This window comes from Eschrichtius robustus, chromosome 1 (assembly GCF_028021215.1).
Source record: "Eschrichtius robustus isolate mEscRob2 chromosome 1, mEscRob2.pri, whole genome shotgun sequence".
Lineage (NCBI taxonomy): Eukaryota > Metazoa > Chordata > Mammalia > Artiodactyla > Eschrichtiidae > Eschrichtius > Eschrichtius robustus.
Window position 1 is genome coordinate 171,961,992 of NC_090824.1, and position 23,613 is coordinate 171,985,604.

Below are 23,613 nucleotides of genomic sequence, written 5' to 3' on the forward strand. Positions count from 1 at the left end.
CGGTTCTTGCTCCTGTACTGAACCAGTGTCGGCCACAGCTGCAAACCGGAGACCCACTTACCTTCCTATCTGAACCCTCTGTCCAGTGGTTTATCAATCAAACCTCATAAGGTGACAGTGTGGACTTTCTACAAATGACTACAACTAATTAATAACAAAAGATTGCTTTGACAAGTCACAAAGTGTTCCTTGCCCAGACTGAAGAAAGATGCTATTTAGCCGTGAAAAACTGTAAATATTTCTTTTCTATCTCCTGCCAAACATGTCTTCATAGAATTAGAAACAATCCATCTGTTTCCTTGCTGTAGACACATTAACTTTCAGGGTTATTAGCTCTTATTTGGACTTGAGTTCCAACAGGCAAATAGAAAGGTGTAAGATTTGTTAGCTGCTGACTATGACATTGATGTGTTTGTTTCTTCTTTCTTCATATTTTTTGTTCTTTTCCATGCTGTATTTTGGACAGACTTTTGATCTAAGCGAAGCGATATTATGTTTCATTAGATGGAATGGCTCTTCGCACCTGGCTGGTGACATGGGCTCCCCGGGGAGAGAAAATTCTGAAAGTATCTTCAAAGACAGGAAGAGAGGCTGGGGGGCATTCTGAGGATTTGGTATTTTCTGTCAAAAAGGTGTGATTGCATACCTGGTTCTTACAGGGGAGGACCCAGGTGTGCACCTGTTCATCTCCTTCCCTTTACCTCAAGCAGACAATTACCTTGGCAGCTCAGCTATGTTATTGAGACATTTCAGCAAGAAATTTGTTTTTTCTCACTGAACTTTAAGCAGAATTTCAAGTGCCAAGTCTCTGAAGCCAAGTGGGGCTATTAAGAGATAATTACTAATTATGCTAATTTGAGAAGTTGCGGCCTTCTCCTTCCCCGGTCATTTTATGTACGTGCCGCTCTCCTGAGAGCGTCTCCCCTCCAAGGTGTCTGGTGGAGGACAGCACGTCCTGGGCCTTCACACCCTGAGTATGGAGGTTTATCGTCCATCAGAAAATGAAGGAAGACAGGAGGGCTTCTGGGCAGTCCGTGTCTTTGTCATCCCTGATTTATACTAGTTATTAACTTGTCCCATGTCAACCGTATTTATTGTCCTTTGTACTCAGACCAGAAGCGTACATCTGTATTTCTCCTCATCATCTCTGAATCTTAATAATAAGTCTTAAGCATCTTTGTCCACGACAGTGTCCCAAGGCACTGAATTAGGCACCAAGGGCGTCCTGGGTCTTGGATAATTATCACCCTTTCTCCTAAAAAGTTACTATTCAGAAGAAAAATACATATGAATCTCTGTGTTTGGTGCTGATCACATGAACACTGTATCTGTGATTGGCATGCAGACGAGAGGTTGGATCAGTACAAATAAGATGATATTTAGAAAATTTCACCTTCACGTGGGTGTAGGAGAGGTCCCTTCAGCCTGATTCACTCCAGCCCTGGGGACGAGGGGAGACCTGCACAGCCAGTGAATTCGGGGGTGATGAGATCGTCTGCCTCACTTCCAGGGGCCGGACCCCAGGAGAACCCGAGCCCACCGACCACCTCCTCCTCGGTCCCCAGCCGTCCACTCTGGCAGTCACACCTGCTCCTCCCTCCAGCCTTGTTTTTTCTGCCATAAGGAGAGTATCGGGGCTTCAGCTTTGCTCCTGATACCGTTTCTCAACCTGTTCAGACCACGTGGAGAAGAGCAGGGCTCTCAACGCGCTCCCGAGACTCTTCCACTGACGGCCCGGGGAGGCTGCGGTGTCGGGAACCACCACGCTCGGCCCAAGTGTGGAAAGATGTCTGTGTTCCGTGCAGCATCTCAGGGTGTTGGAAGTCAGTTCTCGCAAACTCTCGGGGAGATTTCAGCCAGCGGCTGTGAGGCAGTGTGCTCATCTGAGCCTTGGCCAGTCCAGGGCTCACCAGGTCCCTGAAATGGCTCCCGTCTTAGAGCTGTAGCTGCATCTGCCTGTCCCGCTTCCTGTTCTTTCCATGGGAGCTGGCACTGCCACTGTCAACGTGAGAAGCCAAGGATGCACCAAGGTCTCACACCAGGAAGGGGCCACACTCGGTCCCCTGGAGAGGACTCAGCCCAGGCCCGGCCGGCATCGCCGGGGAGGTCATAGGAGTGGTGGGAGCACCTGTCAGCACTGCTAAGCGGCAGGTGTGTGTCACTCTGCTCTCTGATGGAGGACGCCTCGTCACAGGGAGTCTTCACTAGGGTGCCCGCCCACACTTGACAGAGGAGAAAGGTGCCAGCGATAAGAAGTCTGGAGACGTTTAGAGCTAATTTACCAGTTTATCATCTTAATCAAGTTACTTAATTTCTCAGTAACTCAGTTCTGTCTTGTATTATAGGTTCCAATAATTGGGGGCTGTGACCATTAATTGCTAGGGCTCTGAAACCGATGAGTGTGATCCTCTTTTCATGAAAATAACTGCTTCCTCTCTGCCCAGGTTATTGCAGATTTACATGTGTAGATTCCACCTTTGTAAGGAATAGGAGTGGTGGTTCTGGCATTTCTGGGTGATTCCAGGTGGTGGTAGACTGCTTACAGCCGCCTAGAATTTCATACAACTCTGAGCTGTGCTTTGTGCCTCCAAAAGCATCCTGAAAAGAAATTCCAGCTTAGAGACCTTCTCTGGGTGCCCCCATTCATGTCAGACTGATGTTTAGTTCTGGGTTCCCAGGATTCTCAAACTGCCCATGATTTTTGTTGCTCAAAATACACCCATTAAAAAAAGAAAAGAAATTTCCAAATTATGTATGCCTAAGATCCATTAAGAAAATTCACAGAACAATAGTGTTATAAGCCGTATTTAAAGCAGATGTTTAAAATTCATGCACCCAAGTTCCTCCAGGACAGAGCCCTAAGTGACAGCGACTACCTTCTTATTTGTAACTGACTCTTTGCACAGCTCCTGACACACAACACGTGCTCAAAACTGTTGATTTATGCAAACTGGCCATTTTCCAAGCAGAAATGCAACCCTTTCTCCTCTTGTAAAAATTAATATATTTGGAAAGAATTCACACAGCTCTTATACAAGCAAAAATTACATATGTTTGATGGACTCTGCTATATACAAAGGTAAGAAATTACCAGGTGTATTACATGATTCATTCCTTTCATTTTCTGTGCATGTTTTGCATGAAGAAGTGGGCATGAGAAGCCCTTGGTGGAAGCATGCCGTGTGGCTCCTGCCTGCAGAGCTGGTGGCTGCCTACCAGTGTGACTGGGAAGGCTCCCCTTCACCCTTTCCAGAAAGATCTCGCTCAGTCTTGCCGCTGCTGCTGCTGAGAACCACCATTACTATGTGCACTGGGCAAAAACTGTCTTCCTGCTAACACTCAAGCCCCCTACTTGTGACAATGCATTTTCTGTTTGTACTTTTTTTTTCATTTATACTCCCTGTAAGAGTCTATCACATCATTTCCAGTGTCAACTGGGTGACATCAGATTTTGAAAGCGGCCTTTGGAGGAAAATGTGTAGCTGAAGGAGGCAGGTGAGAGTCTCATCTGGGGGCCATGCGGACCCTGGGGACCTGGGAGGAGGACACACACGCAGAGGTCGCAGGTCACTCAGGTGGTGATGCAGGTCAACACTGGCTGATCCGTTTCACAGCAGCTTTGAGCTGAACAGCACAGAGTCCCAGCAAAATATCCAGGGTCCTGACCAGCACTCACCTACTTACAGACCTCTCCTGGCTGTGTGCAGAATTAGGGAAGAAAATCACATCAGGCCACGTTGCTCTTGGGATGTCTACAGTTTGACGAGTGGGTAGCAGAGCACGAAGCTTGTGAAGGAACAGAGCACTTAGAAGTGATGGATACAAACACAGGCATGCAAGTCCTGCATGTGTGTAAATATTCACAGCGAGACCGTGTTACAAGGTTTTCTTCAGTTTCTAGCAGGTTTAAAAGATCATTTTTAAGGCCAAAAATGCTCTTTTGTTTGGCCAAAAAGAAATGAGAATGAAGTGTTTCAGGTGAGGCTTTATGTGAAGAGACTGTAGGTCAACCTAAGCATCTTATGTGCAGAAGTCTGTTCCACAAGGAGGTGGACCAGAATTCAATGTACGCACATTAACTGAACACCCCCCCATCGGTGAAGTTCCGGGCTCCAGATCTCGTGGGGAACAAGGAGAGATAAGAGTCATGCTCTTTGTCATTTTCAAGCTGGCCATCATCATATTATATTTACTTGCTTCCGTAAGAAAATAGAGACAGCTTAGCTGGGGGATGCAGCACGGGAACACACTATGAAAGGTAACTACTTTACAAGTTGCATCAGGGTCCAAAGCTTGGTCAACCAGTGGTTTACAAAATGTGTTTCCTAGACGTCTAAGAGTTTACAGACCTGAGCACTTTCTTTTGCGTAAGGAGATCCACATGATTTCAATGTAAAAATATTCCACTGCTTTAAAAAACTACATGACATGGCTAAGCAGTATGTGTGTACGAAATTTAAGAGAAGGAAAGTTCTCCTTGGGCTATCACGGTAGTTTTTAAAAAAATGAAAATTTAAGCAGTTTCTATATACAATTGGAGGCCAGAATTTGAGAGCATCAGAGGTCAGGGTCCAGGTCACTTTTGCTCTGGGAGGAGGGGGTCACACAATTCAGGCCGAGTTTATGATCGACACCATGAAGCACCTCCATAAGCAAGGTGTGAGCCCCTCAATCTAGAAATGGGCATGAGGAGCAAACAGAATTGAGGCACAATTTTTTAAAAGCAAATTGCTAATTTTGTTTCATTTTAAAAACCAAAAGTAAGATAATTCACCTAATGAGCATTTGTAGTCTGCTGGGCCTTTGATTCTCATTGCTGGCTTATTGGGTGGGCATCCAGTTCAGAATGTAAAATGGGATCCTCAAAATTCAGCTTTACATGCAAAAGCTAGGTCTGAGTCCTAACCCACTTTTTATGTTTTTTATTTAAATAACTTGAGTTGGATTTTATTCAATTGGGTACTTACTCTCTTGCTTTTCTGGTCCTGACACAACCCTATCAGCCTGAAACCTATGAAGTGATGCTGGGTGCATGTTTAGAGCTGGCTCTGCCTGGACAGTCCATCGGAATCAGCTACTTAAAAACCAGATGCTTCATTGAAACTTTCATGTTATATCTTCTCTCATTTTTTCCCAAGTCAAATAACCTAATTTTTTTTCTTCGTGTGGTTTGTCATCCTGAGCTGATTGCTTCTGTTAGAAAAGAAGTCTCTAACTCTTTGTTTCCCTTTTTGCCTTGGCTACCAGGAAGCTCAGCACTTTATCTCATGCTCAGTTGAAGTAGTCATACTGTCTCCCAAGACTGTTCTTTTCAATCTGAAAGTATATTTTTATCTGCAAAGGTCCACTGTACCTCTGTGTTTTATGGTGACTGTGTAATATTCTTTTTGAAAGTAAGTAGGGTTTAAGAATAAAATTAAAGCCACTAAATACACTTTAGTGTCTTTTACTGTATGAATAATAGATTTTGATTACTTGGTTGAGAAACATTCAAGGTTATTTCATAGTAAATGTAATAATGGAATTCTTTTTAAATTGTGGGTGAAAATTGACCCCGAAGTTCTAGGAAATGTAGGAACATGCAAGTATCACGATGTTGAAATTCAATCGTCTCCTAAAGAATGCTGACCAGGAGTAAAACAACTGAGCTGGAGGCGACCCGGCCAATGACTTAACAGCCACTTCTCATCAGTGTGGGTTCCATTTTTGCTTTGCTCTATTATTCTAAAAAGGTCCTGAAAAGAAAATAATGTGCTAGTACTTATTTATAAGCTGTTGAAACTAAACCCATTAGTTTTAAGAAAAAAGAGCCTTTATTACAAGTGAACGGACGGGGCCAGGGGCTGAGAAAGCCAGGCACTGCTCAGGAAGGCTCAGAACTGGGAGGCTGGACATTGGGTCGAGGCCCCCCTCACCACTGCCCTCCCTCCTCCTCCAGCTGCTGGACCAAGCTCTGGGCACCTTCCTGGACAGTCACATGGCCACCAAGGAGGCCAGCTGCCAATTCTGCTTTGCAGAAGCCGCCGCAGATCCATGGTTCTGGGAGCTGTGTCACATCCCAGCGCACAGGCTAGTCCTGTTGCCAGGGTCCCGGAAATAGGCAGGCTTCCCTGCCAGGAAGGCGACTTAGATCCCGCTGGAGTACAGACAAGAACACTAAATCTGGTCAGCATACGTCCAATATGGCTGGTGACAGTAATAAAGGCGTGAAATGTATGGCTCTTAGGAAGAAAATAGAAATTTTAGATAAATTCAAAATCATTACACAGATTACTTAGTGGCGGAGTCCGTTGTGAAGGTGCCTGTGAAACGTTCAGTAATGTTCAGTCATCTGGGCATTCCCTAAGCTTTATCCCACTGAGTGCTGGTGTTAGGTGAGATATTAATGTTTTGTCCCCCAAAGTTTTCAAGGTTGAAATAAGTTTAGAAAACACTGTATGCTTCTCCTTGCCTGGGATGTTCTCAAAATGCACTGGACTCTGAGAAGTCTCACAGCAAACCAACCTGCTACATTTATATAAATCAAAATATCCCAAACTTAAAAAAAAAAAAACACATCTCACACGTTGTAAGGAACTTCACTTGGAGATTTTACTTTGCGTCATGGGAGAAAGGACCTGCTTTGGCAGACTTAAGATTCACAAATCTCTGAGTATATATCTCTTATGGATGTCAAGGATCTAAATGTAGAGAATATTATAATAAAATGATAATCACTTTTTAAAGTCTAGAAAATAACCTCAAAGTTCACGTGTGCCTTGGATAACAGTAAGCTATACCCAAGTCTTTTAAACTCACACTGGGACATACGGAATTGAGAGCACACCTAAAATTCCCTACTGTGTGTGTTTTGTCAAACATGTTCCTTTGATTCTGTTCATACCCTTTACTTATGGCCTCACTACACAGGTGTTACACAGCAACATTTCCTGTGCCTCCACCTGGGTTTGGTGTGCTTTTCTGCATTCGTTTTGTTTTTGGTTTTTTATTTGGAAAATCTCCGAGCTCTTCTCATTTGCATTTAAGATTTGTCTCATTTCTCAGTGATTTTGGGGCAGAAACCACAACAGCATGTACATGTGGGGGCCTGATGTCCAGCCACTGGAGCCCCTTGAGTCAGGCTGCCGAGGGGTATGACAAGGGGCAGCTCTCGGACCAGGGGCAGCTGAGCATCCAGCAGTGGACCCGCCTGACCGCGGGCGTCATGGATGTGGTCCCCCCGCCTTGCGCTCCTCTCCTCCACCAGGGACTTTGGCTCACTGCACTGGCTCTCTGCTTGCACCCCGGCTCTGAAGTCCTGCTTAGAAATGGTTCCAGTCTCTCCTGACATGGATGCAGATTCAGGGTGATGTGCGAGAAACACTGTAGTTTAGTGAGAATTAGACAAATATAAAGCAGGAACATTACACCCACAAATGTATGGTGATATATAGCTCAGGAAAATGTAACAAAGGAGGGAAGGATGTCTTGAGGGGGTCTTTGAGTATCAGTGGGATAATAATAACACTTAGCATTGTTTCATAAGTTACGGGGCATGTGATTGCGTGGTTAGCCGTCTTAAGTCGGGATGCTTATTACAAGAGTGAAACAGGGAACCATGTCTAGTCAGTCCTACACTCAGGTGTACACAGGCAACACCTGGGCACACCTGGGCACACGAGTGCCCTCCTTAACAAACAGTTGGCGAAGGCTTGACAGTCCACTGAAAACACATTTTGAGAGCAGCTAACACAGCAATGAAAAGAAGAGGAGTGATGAACAGTTTATAGATTGCTCTTTTTTGGCTCACGTGTGCCTGGTCTCTTGGCAACACTTGCTCACCGTGGATGCTTCCATTTGCAAGGTTATCAGAAAGTTTAAGGCATCCATTATTTTCCTTAAACGAGTCTACATTGAACATTATCCATTTGATCTTCCCATTGATTTAGTGAAAGTGATTCCAAAAGCGTAGTACCTTTGTGAAACTTGATAAGGAAAACAATGAACATAACTGGAAGAAAAATCAGCACCCATATGAATGAAATGCAGGAAGATGTTAATGAACAAACCTAAATTTCAAGCTCAAGTTTTCTACCTTCTTCAGCTCAGAGGGGCCTCAGCTTCAAGACTGACCAGTCCAGGGTAACTGATTTATTATCATTCAACTTGCGTAAAAAGGCAAAGTCACTTAAAAAAATAAGGCAACCAAGAGAAGAAAAGGAATCAAAATACTGCAAGAGGCGAAAGTTTACTGTGTGTTTTAAGACCAACAAATGTTAATGTTGATGTAAAAGAATTAGGAAAGAACAAGTATTGAAAATAAACTTTGAAAATATAAGCTCATTATCAGAGTACTTTCTAAATCTGCCCATGCATTTTTTTATCTGTAAAGCTTCTACTTATACTAAGTGACCTGGTTTTTCTTTTTCCATATCTGTGACATGGTGTGCAAAGGCACACCACTGCACCCACCCTGTCTCTCACACACACACACATGCACACACGTGGAGACACTCAGATTAGGGACAACTTCTATTGTAAGTCAGTTGGGAGTTGGAAGATATTTTTGCAAACAGGGAACTTTATGCATGGTTGGTACATCAGCAGGGAAGTTCACAGAAGCCTGTTTAAGCCGCATACACTGCCTGCCACACGTAACCTGAGTCCCATGTATGATGCTGTTGAAATGCTGCATCCGTGTCAGACCTGCTCTGGGCCAGGGGCTCAGAGGTCCTTCCATTGGACACAGCCTGTACTTTTATCCACCCTCAGCTCCTCCCTTGACCCAGCTCGGGGTCTGGAGCCTCCGTCAGTTCCACAAAATGATCGGGGAGGGGTCTAAAGAAATCCGCTCAGGTCACTCTCCTCTCAAGGTCAGTGGCACGAGGCAGCCTCTCATTCTCACTGCTGAAGGTAAGGGATCCAGATTCATTCTCCAGTTATAAACACAATGTCACCAAGAACTGGTGGTTTGTTTACAAAGAAATTTTACAAGCCCAGAAATCTACCTGTGTGTGTTTATGTAAAATGATTTTATAAATAAGACATTGAACAGATGGGAAGAGCAATTTCAGTCCATTTGTGTCAGTGGAGTTGCATATATTCCCTTAATGCTAATATTCCTTTGTTACACTGTGGGAACAGTCTGTTTACTTATGAGGGTCACTGTTATTTAACTGCTTTGTTTCAAAGTTGATACTTCCAGGATCAGTAGTCATATGCTGAGTTCAGATGTCCCATTTGACTATTCTCTACCCAAATTTGTTTTGTAATCCACTTTTCATCCATTTACTCAGTGAATTTGAAACAGAACCTATATGTTTACCTGTGGCTTCAAGCTGATTTTGACTTTGTACAGACAGCACACACTCTGAGCTGTTTAATCCAGGAAATGGGAACATTAAATGTATCCTTTATGCATGAAAGTTTATGAAAAATATCCTGTGCGCAAGCACAGACACACACAAGGTAGTTCAGGATGTTCTCCTTTTAAATCCAGGTGCACAGTAAACAAAAAGCGTATTTAAGTATGATGAGAACATTTTAGAGCATTCAGATTTAGTTCCAGGGTTACACTGAGTGAAGAATAGGCTTCATTTTCACTGCAAAATATTAACTAATTTGAGTATCACTATAAACTGTGTGCTCATCTAGATACACTTTTTTTGTGTGTGTTGTGTATGCAGAGGTTGTGTATGCAGGTAGTGTGTAGGCAGATGTGTATACAGGTGTGTATGCAGATGTGTAGGCAGGTTTTCTGTAGGCAGTGGTTGTGTATGCAGGTGTTGTGTAGGCAGTGGTTGTGTATGCAGGTGTTGTGTATGTATGGCACTCGGGCCTTCTATTTTTGTATTTGATTTTTAAAAATAGAATTTAAAATTTCCTCACCTCTAATATTAATTCATTGTAGTTGTTGAATATTTTTACCTTGTGCAACAATTAATATTTATTGTGGAGCAAATGTGTATTATTTAGATATCTGAAAAATGAAGATAAAAATGAAAAATGTCTGAGTTGGTTGAACCATCTCTAAGGGTTTCTTTAACCTTCAAATCAGATAATTGTGTTGCTGAGGCTATTTAAGCAAATAAAAGTACAGTTGTGTATAAATATTTCTCTCTCTATATGTATTTACATATATGCAAATACATACCCACAAACACATGTTCTTACACACACACTCACACACACGACGGTATCATGAGCTGGCTTCATGCTCTTCAGCATCTTTGTGAAAACGGGAAGCACAGACCCCACAAGTGCCTCACGTCATGCTCCACGTCACGCTCCGTGCCGCGGCACTCACGGGCACTGGTGACGTTCTCCGAGATGTTTGCTCAGGGGTCCCCAAGTGGCAATGAGCCCCTCTTTCCCAGAAACCACGTCACCTCACCCTCCAAGTCCCGTCCTTCCAGGGACCTGCATGCTCAACTCCACAGCAGGACGGCAGGTCCTCACCAAGAGCATCTGATTGAAAACCACAGGATCCAATTCAGGTTCTCTCACGACCCAGCTCTCGGCAGTAGCCACTTGTCTCGGAGTCTTACTCCCCTCATCCAGAAATAAGAGGATTTTTAGTTAACCTCTCAGTAAGAAAGGCATAGGACGATTCTAGTCAAGCAGGAGAAAGAGTCCTCCGTGGGGTGTGTGTGTGCGCGCGCGTCTGTGTGATCCTCCCACCACTTACACTGTGGAAGAGAACCCTCCTCAGAACATCACGGTTCACGCTACCTTTAAGTAGAAATGGGAATCTTCACGGGGCAGGAAAGGACGACACAAGAGGCCGAATAAAATAAAATCCACGTAGGTTTACATCATCAGATCAGATGGCAACACTCATGACAAAATAATCAAGAAAAAATATTATGGACATTATTTAATCAAGTCTAACGTTAGTCCCATTCTACAAGCATTTCTCAGCCACTAGAGATTTTATGGTTTATATACTAGAGATATCATGGTGATGAAAATGGAACATGAATTTTCTGGCCCTTATTGAGGTGGAGGTAATGTTTCTGGAAAGAGGGCACTGATAAGCCAACAGTGTGCTTTAGTTTCAGGAAATGTCTCTAAATGTAAAAAGAACAGTGCTTTCTGCTGTTACGGGCTGAGTCCTGTCCCCCACACATTCACACGTTGAAGCCCCCAATCCCCAGGACTCAGAATGTGACTGTGTTTGGAGACGGGTCTTTAACGAGGTGATTACAGTAAAATGAGGTCATTGGAGTGGGTCCTAATCCCATATGACTGATGTCCTGATAAGAAGAGGAGATGAGGACACAGACACACACAGAGGGAGACCGTGTGCAGACACAGCGCGAGGCAGGCCTCAGGACAATCCAGCCCTGATGACACCCTGACCTCCATCTCCAGACACTAGCACTGGGAGAGAATAAATTTCTGTTGTGCTGTTGGTTACAGCAGCCCTAGCTGACTAATATACTCTCTATGTAGACTTTTTTGTATGGTTAACTTAGACTAATAAGTACAAAAAAACTCCTCTATTCTACATTTTATCTTAAAGGTTCATTTATAGGTCACCTAAATATGAGGATGTTTTGCTAATCACTGAATGACTGTGTATATATATGCACACATATATGTACGTGAATGTATGTGAAATATATATTTATATATCTCACAATCTTATGGTTCAAATACTGTTCCTACTTTATAGATAAGGAAATGGTGCAGCAGAGAGAAATTTCTGGAGTAGAACAGTGTTAAGTGCGCAATAAATATTAGTGACTAATTTTTAGTTCTTATTGTCTATGGGCCAAATGGACAGTCGGTTGAATGGCTTCAGCAGAGCTAATTTACAAGTGACTAATCAAGACAATCTTGTTGAAAACTCAAGAGCAGAGTATCAACTACATGAATCTTTCAGGACTTGTCCTCCCTTGTGTTTTGTTAACTTTTTGGGTGAGGCTAACTTTCTGTAAAATAGACACATCCAGGCTCATGAATGTTTAGTTCATACACTTTGCCTGGGATGTGGGTAAACTCAACATCCCCCACTCCTGGACCAGGGAGTCCAGTGATGTCACACTGGGAGTGTCTCACACCAAGTTCCTATTTATTTTATTACAAATATATACAAACGGGATGTAGCATTCAATCCATTGTATGGTTTCAATTTTATCAACTTGCATTTTTTATTGTTTCCCTGATGTTCAAGTTTGGAGACTTTCCTAAGTATCGTTATAGATAAATATCAAGTCCTAACTCGTGCAGCCAGCATCCCTGTAGCCAAAGTGAGCAGACCACGTAAGTCATGCACTAAAGAATTTTATCTCCTAGTGCTATATACACGTCACCTGCTTAATTAATGTATGTGAAATAGAGAGAGAGAGAGATCATTCCAAGGTCATCTAATAGGTAAGAGATAAGAAAGACCAAGAAACATGCTATCTACACAAAAACAAGGGACAGGATCAATGGCTCATCTTTTCCACAACATATCCTGTGTCCACAGTATTGAGTGGACATGGTGGGAACGCCTCCTATGGCTGCTGGGATGAGCCCTGTACCTACTTTGCATCACCTCCAGGTAGAGAGATGCCAACCATCCCACAAGTTAGACGCCTGGTTTACTCACTTTCTCAGGCTTGGTTCTAGACTTCTGAACTACACAGATGCACACAATGTTTACCCTCAACCATGAGGACAGAGTGGAATTTTGTGAAATGAGAAGCAGGATGGTGGCTGAGTTTGGGGTGGTGCCTGGTCCTGTCTCGAAGGGGGAGTCCGGGCGCTGGTTGCAGGTAGGATCGATTCAAGGACACGTGTGCACCCACGAGGCAGGAGGGGGTGTGCCTCTGTGCCCAAGCTGCAGGCAGAGGACAGAGAGGCGGAGAAGAACTCCTCAGGGTCAAGGGTGGGGGGGTACCAGTCTCACTGAGAAGCACCTTGGGAATTTGTCTGGGTCTGAGGGTTGCACCTCATCCCATCCACACAAACACCCACGAGCGTGACGATCATCGGCGGGGCTGGTTTGGCAAATGGCAGAATGTGCCTCCCCAGCTTCCGGTGGGGGGACTGTGCACTATCTCTTCAGCATGGACTATGGAGAAGCCAGGGCCGTGTTGAGATGTGCCGTCTGGCTCTTTCAGAACATTTTCCAGAGCTTCTGTGACTGCTTAATCCCTGCCATTTAGCACGATGGCTGACACATAAAGATGCCCCATAGATGTTTGTTGAATGAATACATTCAAATTTCCCTAGCAATGGCTTAAAAATAAGTCAGTCAGTGCCCTTTATAAATCGACTCTGCAACAACCATTTATTGATGGTGTACAATGAGAGAGCCTGTGTGCTAATTTCTGGGACCACACCGAGTACATCTGGCCCCTTGAGAAATTCAATTTTGTAAAATATATGCTAGTATTGGGTATTAAAAAAAATTCCCGTAGGACCTAATACTATGTTGGGGTCCTGGTGGTCTGTTTTTGTTCCCTGATTTTACATTTGTGTGTCTATATCCCCAAATCCAATACAAGCTCAGAGAGAAGGAGGACCCTGTCGACTTTTTTTCTTGCGTCTTTTTAGTTCCTAGTTCTTTGCCCAGTCCAGAGTAAGCACCCGAGGAGACACAATTGCAAATGAATAAAAGGTACTCACACAGGTCCAATACAGCCCTTGTTTGAATACATATGCAATGTTTAAGGCAAACTGCAAACAGAGCAGAACTGGATCTCACGTCCCCTACTTTTCAATCAAGAGCCCTCTGTTTTGGAAGATACAGAAAATATGCAGGAAGATGAACTCTGATTAGAGCACAGGAAGAAAGAGATCTGTAAGTTATTCTCTCTCTCCTGTCCCCTCTCCTTCTGTTCAAATCCCTTCATACCACCATGGTTTCTGTTTCTCTCATTTTATGATGTAAGGGGATAGATTAAGTCTTATTAGAGGAAAAGACAAAAAAGATTTATTTCACATCTTTATGAAATTTTAAAATTTAAAAAATGATGTTTTTCTCAACACTAAAAAGCATGATCATCAACCAAGTTCATTTCTTCACTATTTCTCAAGGAGTTCATGCTCTCAGGATTTTTTCTATACTTAATTTTTAAAATGTTCTTCTAAAAATGAGTATTAGACTTCTGCTGTTCCAGACAGCTGATGGAGAATCTTTTAATATTTCAATATTATTCAATATTTCAAAATAATGAAATCATTATTTCAATAAATGCTTATATGTATTTTAAATTTTGAGTCTGTCATCTGTATATATTATACATATATATTAACAGTCTACAGAAAGTGCAGTTTTTAATAACTTGAACTCTATTCATTATCTATATACAAAAGTCCCAAATAAATTTAACTTCACTAAAAAATACTTGTTTCTCAAGTGATAACAATTAAAATGACATGAACTCCACATTTTTTAGGTCTAAAATGAATAAACTTATCATACTAAATGCTTAAGAAGAAAATATCTCCCTGGATTTCAACCAGCCCTGAATAGACCCCCCTGCAGCTCTGAGAAGGGCTGGTGCAGTGACACACTTGCTGCCACCAAAGCCACCGTCAGGCGGACAGTATTTGCTCTCAGTTCAGTATCGTTCAAGGGCTGTCAAAGTTACTATATTCCCTGTTCTACTGTCTTAGAGTATTTTTAAAGCTATTATTTAACCTAGGGACAAAGCAATGATTTTTATTTCAAATTCTCTTCTTCTTTAGAAAGAAAATTAGCAGCATGGACTCATTTGAATTAAAAAAATTTCTCCTTGAACCATATGTTTTGAATTAAAAAAATCACTTTCTGTTAGAATTCTGTTAGAATCTGGATGGTCCTTTACAAACTTTCATCCACAGTGTGAATATTTAGAGTTAAAACACAAATAAAATATCTTTATGTCTGTGGTTAAAGTAGGCCTTCCATGATTTTATTCACCTAAGGAATAGTAAAAGGCAATATTGTTTTGCACAACATCCAAATTCATAAGAAAATCTTTTAAAATTGTACATGACTGGCAGTCTCTGAGCTTGTGCACCTTTATGTTTCAGTCCGAGCACAGTGTACTAGAAAGAGAGCATGTTTCCTTTAAGGACACATAGATTCCACAGCCATAAGCCAAATGCAGGAGGAGCATCTGTTCCAGACAGGGATGAGGGAGCGCAGCCAGACTTGGGGGTAGAGGAGGTCAAAATCTATTTTGCTGACGTTTCTGTCACGTTTATTAAATTGGACTTTTCCAAAAGCAATTAAACTTTTAGGAAATATTGCGTTAATTTTTAAGAGAGGACATCTGTGTACTTCCGATGGACTTAGATAAAATAGTTTTTAAATCAATTATTGGTGTCCTAGGTGTACGCTGTGAGCTACTTTATCATGATTCCGAAGTCCTGCTTCTGAGAAACAGAACCGCCCCACTTTTTGTCTGATTTTAACAGAGAAAGGATTTGACTTGGGCTCCAGTTTCAGAGAACTGGGTCCCCCTCTGTCCTATTTTCATGCCATATTTGAGAAATCACCTAAGACATTATACAATGATGAGGCAGATCTTCTGTCTATCGGTGGTAGGAAACAAGAATTAGAGATTTCACCTCAAATAAATGGAGCGGCAAAGATTAATTAAATCTGTAAAAGTCTCCAAAGCACACCCTAGTTGAAGTATTTAAAGGAACACTTTCTATTATGTGTGATCACCTGGCAGCCCTGAGCTAACATTTGGATGTAAGAGTCACCTCTATATAGTAGAGAGTCCAGAAAGGAAGGTTGGCTAATATATTCTGAGCAATATTAACTGTATTTATCATTCAAATGGAGAAACAGCAGCAGAAAGAAGCCTCGATCTCTTTTGTGAGAAAGTTCTCTGTGGGCACCGTTATAAAAGCGCTTGGTGGAACGGATGTAACCAGATTTTAGCTAAAGTGAACAGGTAATTACACTGGAAATGATAACTGTCTTATTCTACCTTTTGTCTACACCCCAGCTTCTCTCTCCAGTCGTGGGAGGTTTTGATGGTAGCCGGTGTGGACATGAGCTGGAACATTTTAGCTGCAGGGCAGCCCCTGTGACTATTCACGTTGGGGCTGTGTTAGTAGGTATACAAGCAGGACTGATCTGTCTGCCTTCTCTGCATCAAAGCGGCCACATGAAGCCACCTCCAGTCCTGTGATTTTACGTGAACACAGCTTAAAAAAAGCTTTTAAAATTTCATCTCTTAGGGATTCAAAAAAAATGGTCTTAAAATCTAAAAGTCACCTGATATGTCGCTTCCATCTTAAATGCTACTCTTCATTCGTTATAAGTGTCCCATTTATTGGACACTATTTCCTAATCAAGCATAAAATGCCCTCTTTAGTATGAATATAAAATTTATATTACCTGCTTGCTATTTTTTGAGATTAAAAAAAATTTTAACATTAACTTGATAATTTTCATAATTTAAAACAGATGATAGTGAATTTGTGTGTGTGTGTGTGTGTTTTATGACACAAAGGGACACTTACTAGCTGCTTTCTTACCAGAAACCAGATACTAGTTGTATTCATTCCCCATCCATGAAATAATAAAATGAAATTATTTTGCTACTCTTCATAGTTAATACCTGTAACTATAATAAAAGATGACTAAATGTCCACAGTGTATGGAGGGAACTCAGGCACTCAGATTAACTCTTTATTTTCAAATATTTATCATTCTTCAGAAAAAAATCAGCTGTCTTTGCAAGTGGCCAAGTTTATTTTGGGGAAAATTACTGATATCTTAAAAAGCAAACATTTCCACTTCTAGGTTGCCATTTCTTGGATATGGTTCCTGGGAAAATGGATTCACTCACAAATCTGTGGATGGAGGTTTAGGGCTCTCAGAGCTACATTTGCTGTGATGTTGCTTAAACATCAGGAAATCAGAGGCAATAGCCCCCGTCCCCCATTCCTTTTAAATAAAATAAACAGGGAAATAAAATTTTAATCACCCAAGAGGGATGTTTGGAACCAAGGCAGTCACATATGCAAGTACAAGAGTCTAGGTTTTAAATTTCTCAGTGTGCCCTCCCGTTCTGTTTCTGGGAGTCCCACAGGAGGGTATCAGATTCACATGTGGATCAAGAATTAAGCAGGCGTTTTCCCCTCTTTCTGAAAGTAATGTCCCTTTCTTTGATAGTGATACATTCTTAAGGGAATTATAATATATTAATAGCGAGGAATAAACAATTCTCTTTGCATAATCCAGTATTTCACAGCATGTATTTCTGTATTTCAGTGCAGGAGAACCATTTAACTGAAAAGACGGGTTTTGGCTTCACTATTTACAGAGACTCGACAACATGAAACAGGTCTTTGCTGCGCTCAGGCAGTACATGGCTGTGTGGCTTTTTCTCGTGATGTATAAGCTCATGGATATGCTAACACTCAATAGTTTGACTATTTTGTGAAGCACATCGTGCTTTTCATATTTCACTTGACATTCACCTTGTTTTCTTTACTCAGTTTAGTAATGGCTAAAATAAGTGCTTTTAAAATCTTGCTTATCATGTGAAAATTTATCCTTTTAGAAATCTTGTTTGCTAGTAATTAAGAGCTCCATTTACCAATGCAGCATTTAGAGATAATATTTTTAAATGATGAAGAGCAGAGTAGTATAATTATTTTTGGGTTTATGAGTTGTTCAAAACTGTCCATATTACAAAAACAATGCTTTCATTTTTAGCATTTTAGAAAAAGAAGCAGGCAGACATAAAAAATGCTCAAATGTTTCCGCTGTCTTCACTGTGTATATATGTATATAGGTATACACACACAACTACAAGCACCTATGGTTTTTAAATTGAACATTGAATGCTTTCAAAGCATAAGTTGTCTCTCCATGCCTCAAGAAAAGAAAAATGCAATTTCCTTATTCTGCATTTCCTTACATAATGTTCTTCTGGGACAGCACTTCTGCAGTAACCGAATCACCACTATTTAGCTATGGATACATGAATCTCATATTTTTATTCTAAATTCAAGTTCACTCATCATATCTAATGCCCTTGAAGCAATCTCAAATTACTGCTATTACACGGGTCACTAGAAACCAGAGTTACTAATACAAATTTTAAAAACAGAAAGGAAGAAAAAGCCCTCACATAATTAGAGGATGGCGAACAGTTTCATCAATTTAATTTTATCACTAAATCCAGCCCTTCCTCTGGAGCTGTGGGCGAGCGAGGTAAGCGGCAAGCATGGATGCTCGGCTGTGATGCAGGAGTAAGTCCCCAGCAGCCAGGATGAGCCCCGCCGGCTACTCTGCCGCTGCGGGGGCTGACAGCCGCAGGCCTCCCACCTTCATCCTTGGCCCATCTTTCTATTTCATTAGCTTTGCACGGAATTCCATTTCACAACAAGCCTGTGTCTGCAGTCCATATGCTCTACTTATCCTGTTCCTTTTGCCAACTTTTTATCTGCATTTCCCCACGTTCAGCAACCGGCCACTCCAACCTCCTCGTGATTCATCAGCTTACTTCTGCAGAGCTTTACCCGTGTGTTAGCTTCCAAAATTCACCCTCAATTTTCTAAAACTCTGTGTAACTTATCCCCCTGGAACAATACGTGAAATTCAAGCATTAACTTAGTTTGCCGTCAAATGCCTCAAAAAGACAGGTGGTGTGTTGATGCTGAATTCAAGGGGACCGAGTTACCAAATGATTGTTTCTACAGCATTTAAAACAGTTCTCCAAAGTTCCCTCCCTTTCTCTGTTTTAATGATTGAGGCACTTCACTTAAAACCCTGTCTTCCTGTTTACCTCCTGGAACCAACTGAATTTGTATCGGTTCCCAATCCATTTCCTAATATGTTTGTATTGAAAGAGCAATCTTTTTTTATTTCCAGAGATTTCAGTCATTTTATACATTGTATATACTCATGGGTCAAATGTTAAAAACATTTTATTTACAAAATTCATTTCATGCCAATACACAGCTTCTTTTTGGAAAACTACTCTCACCAAAGAAAGATCAAGAGAAACAAAAGAGAATACATATACTATTTTAATAATTAAAAATATACCTATGAAATTCCGCAGGCATATTACCCTGGAGGTATCCAATGGTCCAGAGATTAACTGATAAAAATTTAAGTGACTTATCTTTATATACTACACTGTTTTGGTGATTCTGCCTCTTGTGCTACCTGCTTGAGCTGATACTAATTTAAGAAACCTTCAACCTTTGCCTTTATTATTTAGGATTAAAATATATACCTTTTACAATATTCACACATTCAATTCTTTTGTAATACAGGCAGACATTTCTCTAATACAACCACATAACAGACGCGGTTGTGTGCAATCACCCCACATAATTTTACCCAGAACTGTAAAGCAGAGCACAGTCTCCTAGAATTCTCCGAGAGAAATGAGCTAAGTGGGTATTTTGTGTGGGCAGGCAGCAGTCAACTCTCCTAAACTACAAGAGCTGCCAGGGTTTTCTGAAAGTCTTTGCATGAAATAGAAGCAGAATAAACTGACGGGTCTCACATGTTACAGGGGAGGTGAACACTCCTTAGCCACATGTGTTAAAAAAAAAAAAAGTGTCCTTTTCACAGATTTTTTTTAACTGCCTGTTTTTTTCCCATAAAAACGTCAAAATTTGACATTTCTTGTTTGTACAGAAAATGTAAAACATTCATAAATAATTTCTAAGGTAAAGTCCCAACTAAAAAATAACACACAGAGAGAAATGGACAGCACTGGGTCCTAATAAAATAACAGGAGGATTGGTGGGTGGGGAGGTTTGCTCAGTATCCTTTTAAAAGTTTATCTGAGAGACAAATGCAGGTCTCGGCTAGGTAATACCCAAAGTCATATTCTGTGACTAAGTTTTATTTTTATTTTTAGTTTTTTTGGACTTTTAACGATATAAACTACTTTCTGTGTGGTATGGTGACTAAAAAATACCTCCTACAGGAAAAAATTTTATTTCCGAGACTCTGGATCATAGTTAATAACAATGGGAGTATGGTATCAATTCCACACTTATACTGTAGCGACAGAGTTTTTATTTCAGAGCCCATAGATTATTTTGACAATAAAAAGCATAATAAAGAAATCATAACAAAGCCACTTTTAGAGAATACCTATAGCAAGCCGGTAGCACTTCGGCTGACAGCTCCAGGAAACTAAAAGTTATGATGCAGCTTCAAAATGACTCTTGTTCATTAGAATAGGTGGAAATACACTTATTATTGGCCAAAAAAATGAACATTTACTTTAATTTATTTATTCACATACAGAAAGAACTCCTTCTTTGTGCTCATAATCAGTGGCTTTAGTTAGTACTAAGTAGAGCCTTACCAAAATTCCTTAACAGCCACCCATACACATGTGGATTTTAAATTGTGACAAATACAGAGCTTTATTATTAGATAAGCTTAAAAGCTGAGGCTATGCTATTCAATTACTGTTATTAAGATTCATGAATATTAGAACATAATTTAAATTCACTATTGTCCTGATAGAAGAGGGAAAAAAAGCATCTGTAATAACTGGGAGTTATATACAAACTGATCTATCCCCAGAAAAACGCAAATAAAGATTTAAAGTGCTCTGTCATTGCTGTTTTCTTTTCGTTTGACCACACACACTTACACTGTTAACTTTCCCCTTAGAAGTGAATACTTAGCAGTTTGATTTGACTCATAGACCATGATAAGCTGTCGGCAGATGCCATAGGAAATTTCACCCCACGGATAAATTTACGCATAACAGGAATTAGCACACACATCCTGATTACCCTTTCCCACTTCAGCTTTTGGCTATAAAAATTAAGAGACTTGGTATATTGAAAACAAAGCTTATAAATATTTCATATAAAATTTATTTTGAATTGTCATAGTTAAGTATATAGCCAATGAAGCCCTCCTTCAGATTTCTTGTCTTCCTTTCCGAAATCGAATGCCTTATAAGCTGGCATGACTGACATTTAAAGGTACAAAAAATGAATTTGGAGAAAGGCACAAATGTTCATCAGCTTATATTTTCTTCTATAGGTTTTGCTTTATTGTAAAATATTATTCCATGCTTTTCAATTTTAAATATTTAAATATACTAAATAAAGATACTGGAAAACACGAACTCTTTAAGTACACAAGACAACGTTTCCTTTTTATCTCTTTTAAAAGTTATATTCATTATTAAATTCTGTGATTTTTTTTCAATATCATTGTCACTTTCTGTTAGCGCTATTTTTGGAAGACATTAACAGATCTGTTTCAGAGTGAAATTTTCAGGTAACAAAGTGAATAGCTGGTATTCATTTTAGCAGCTCAAGAGTTAAACTAGAATTACAGAATCACCCCCTTTGACACCGAAGGCTCTGAAACCTTCCTGGGAAGTTGTCGCCTTGCTCCCTGCCACCCTGACATACAATCATAATTAATGACTGTGTGCTACTGGCATTTATGTCTTCAAACCGCCCGGCTAATTTCTATTATTGGAAGAAGTCGGGAAGGACTCGGGGACTGTTTGAGAGCAGTTAGGAAAAGATGGGGCAGAAGTCCTCTTGGGAGAGGACTTAAAACTTCAACCACATCTAACTTGGCACCCTCCGGCAGAGAAACCGGAAAATCTGGTACATTTTAGTTGTGTCTTTTCAACTGTTCTTTATGGCTCTCTGGTCACTTTAAAAAAAAAACAAAAACGACGCATTTCAAATAATAAGAACTGAACTTTCTCCTGCAGACTCATGATAAGGAGCTGCTGATAACAAGTTCCTCTCTGGGGAAGAGCCGGCAGCCCTGGAAGACTCATTCCACCCTCCCGTGGAAGGGACACCGGCTAGGATGGCATTTCAAGACCGGCCTCCTCCGTGGAGCAGCGGCAGGCTGTGCACCAGCCCCTGTGGGAGCCCCGGGTTACTGATGGGACTGACTAACTTCAGGTGGCTCCTCTCCAAACAGATCGGTAACCAGGCACAGACACGACGGTGAGTCAGGAGCAGCCTGTCATCGGCTGCTTTTTCTCCTTTTCTGGTTTGCAGTTTTTCTCACCTCTGACAAGCTGTAATGCCTGTTTCTCTTTTCAGGTATTAATTTCTGCTTATTCCCCCCAGATAAGCCCTGGTCTCTCTGCAGGTCCCCGTGCTTACAAAACAACGGGTACCACTCTAAATAGAAACTGTCAGCCAACGAAGGGACGCTGTTTCCCGGGTTTTGCCCACTCCTTCCTCCAAGACAGTTTGGATGGAAAAGCTGGCACGAGGTCCCGTCCCTCGTTCTTAGGGATGCTGGCTTAAGAGAGGGTTTCCTTTGGCCCCCGAGCTAACGTTGCCTCTGCGAGGGTCGGAGGCAGTGCCGGTGGCCAGCGGCCAGGGAGTGCGAGTCCAGGGAGGCCCGTACTCCGGTCAAAGGAACAGCCCCGTCCTCCGCCCCTCTCCTCTGCCTTTTGCGGAGCCCTCTGCTCCGTTGGTTCGCCACCCTCTCTGGGCTTGCGGAAGCCCCGGCATTTACAAAGGGATCTGAACTCCAGAGCCGAGCGCTCTGCTTTGTACCGACCGACATCCCACCAGCATCCTGAAGTGAAGCTGCTGGAAACAGGCAAAGCCCACAGACAAGAGGAGGCGGCGCAGCGCGGAGAGTTCGCGGGAGACAGCGCAGAAAGCCGGCTCCTTACCTTTCCGCTTGGACCTCCTCCTCCTCCTCCGCTTGGACTTGCATTTCAGTTGACTGCTCAGCCCTCCGGACCCTCTGCTGGTCCCCAAGACCGACGCCATGGCTGGGACCCGGTAAGTGGAACAGGGCAGGAATCCTTCTTAAACAATTTCACCTTGCCTGCTCTTGTCGCCCGCCGCCGCCGCCGCCGGTAAATGCGCCTGCAAATCAGGGAGCAGGTTCACTTTTTAGGACTGAGCACTCAAGCGCTCTCCCGCCCGCCCTCCTCTCTAATTGTTCTCTGTCACTTGTTTCCAGCTGGGCTGAGAGCCGCGATCTGAGCTCCAGCACCAAAGCGCTCTAGGGCCGGAGGGACCGCGAAGGAAAGGTGCGCCCGGCCCAGGCCCCCCTCCTCCTCTTCCCCCTCCTCCTGCCCCGGCAGCCTCTCTTGATCTGGGCTCCAAACGCAGGGTTCTACTTTGGCACCTCTGCTAGTTGTTTGGCACCAGCCACTTTGAAGCCAATCACGCAGGGAGCTTGTCTATTTGCTGCTGCAAAGTCTAATTAGATCCAATCACAACTGTCTGCTGGCTCTGACATCAGCACCACCAGCCCTGTGCATGCCCTGTCAGCTTGCAAACTCAGCTCCCATTTGGACGGATGGAGCTGCCCAGGACCCGCGGAGAGGGAAGGAGATTGCACAGGAGGGAGGGAACAGGCAGGCCGAGCCAGCTTCTCAGGGAGAAGCCTGAGGGGCAGCTTGCAGAGGAATCTACCCCGGATCCAGGCTTCCTGCTCAGACCAAAGGGACAGGGCATTACGCCTCTGCGCGCTCAGAAAGATGCAGAGACTGTTATCTCCAACCAGTTTTTAACTAGTTAATCCGTTATAATGCTTGTGTGTCAAGGGGGAAATATCTCTCTAAGAAATACCAAGCTCTCACTTCCTCAGAAAGGGGCTAAGATTTGCAATTCCCCAGGAGACAGCCTCTTAGGGGTATTCATTTTTCAGAAACTGCATGTTTGTCTGTTTGCTTGTTTTGTTTCTTCCTTCAT

The 23,613-nt window shown here is 42.2% G+C and overlaps 1 protein-coding gene across 1 annotated transcript in view; it reads right to left on the reverse strand.

Moving 5' to 3' along the window:
• ADARB2 (adenosine deaminase RNA specific B2 (inactive)) overlaps nt 1–22,680 on the reverse strand; it is a 372,666-nt gene extending 349,986 nt beyond the window's left edge. The window contains exon 1 of the mRNA XM_068538263.1: nt 22,581–22,680. Coding sequence (XP_068394364.1) covers nt 22,581–22,680 — 100 coding nt within the window. The remainder of the gene's footprint in view (nt 1–22,580) is intronic.
• Nucleotides 22,681–23,613: the final 933 nt, after the last annotated feature.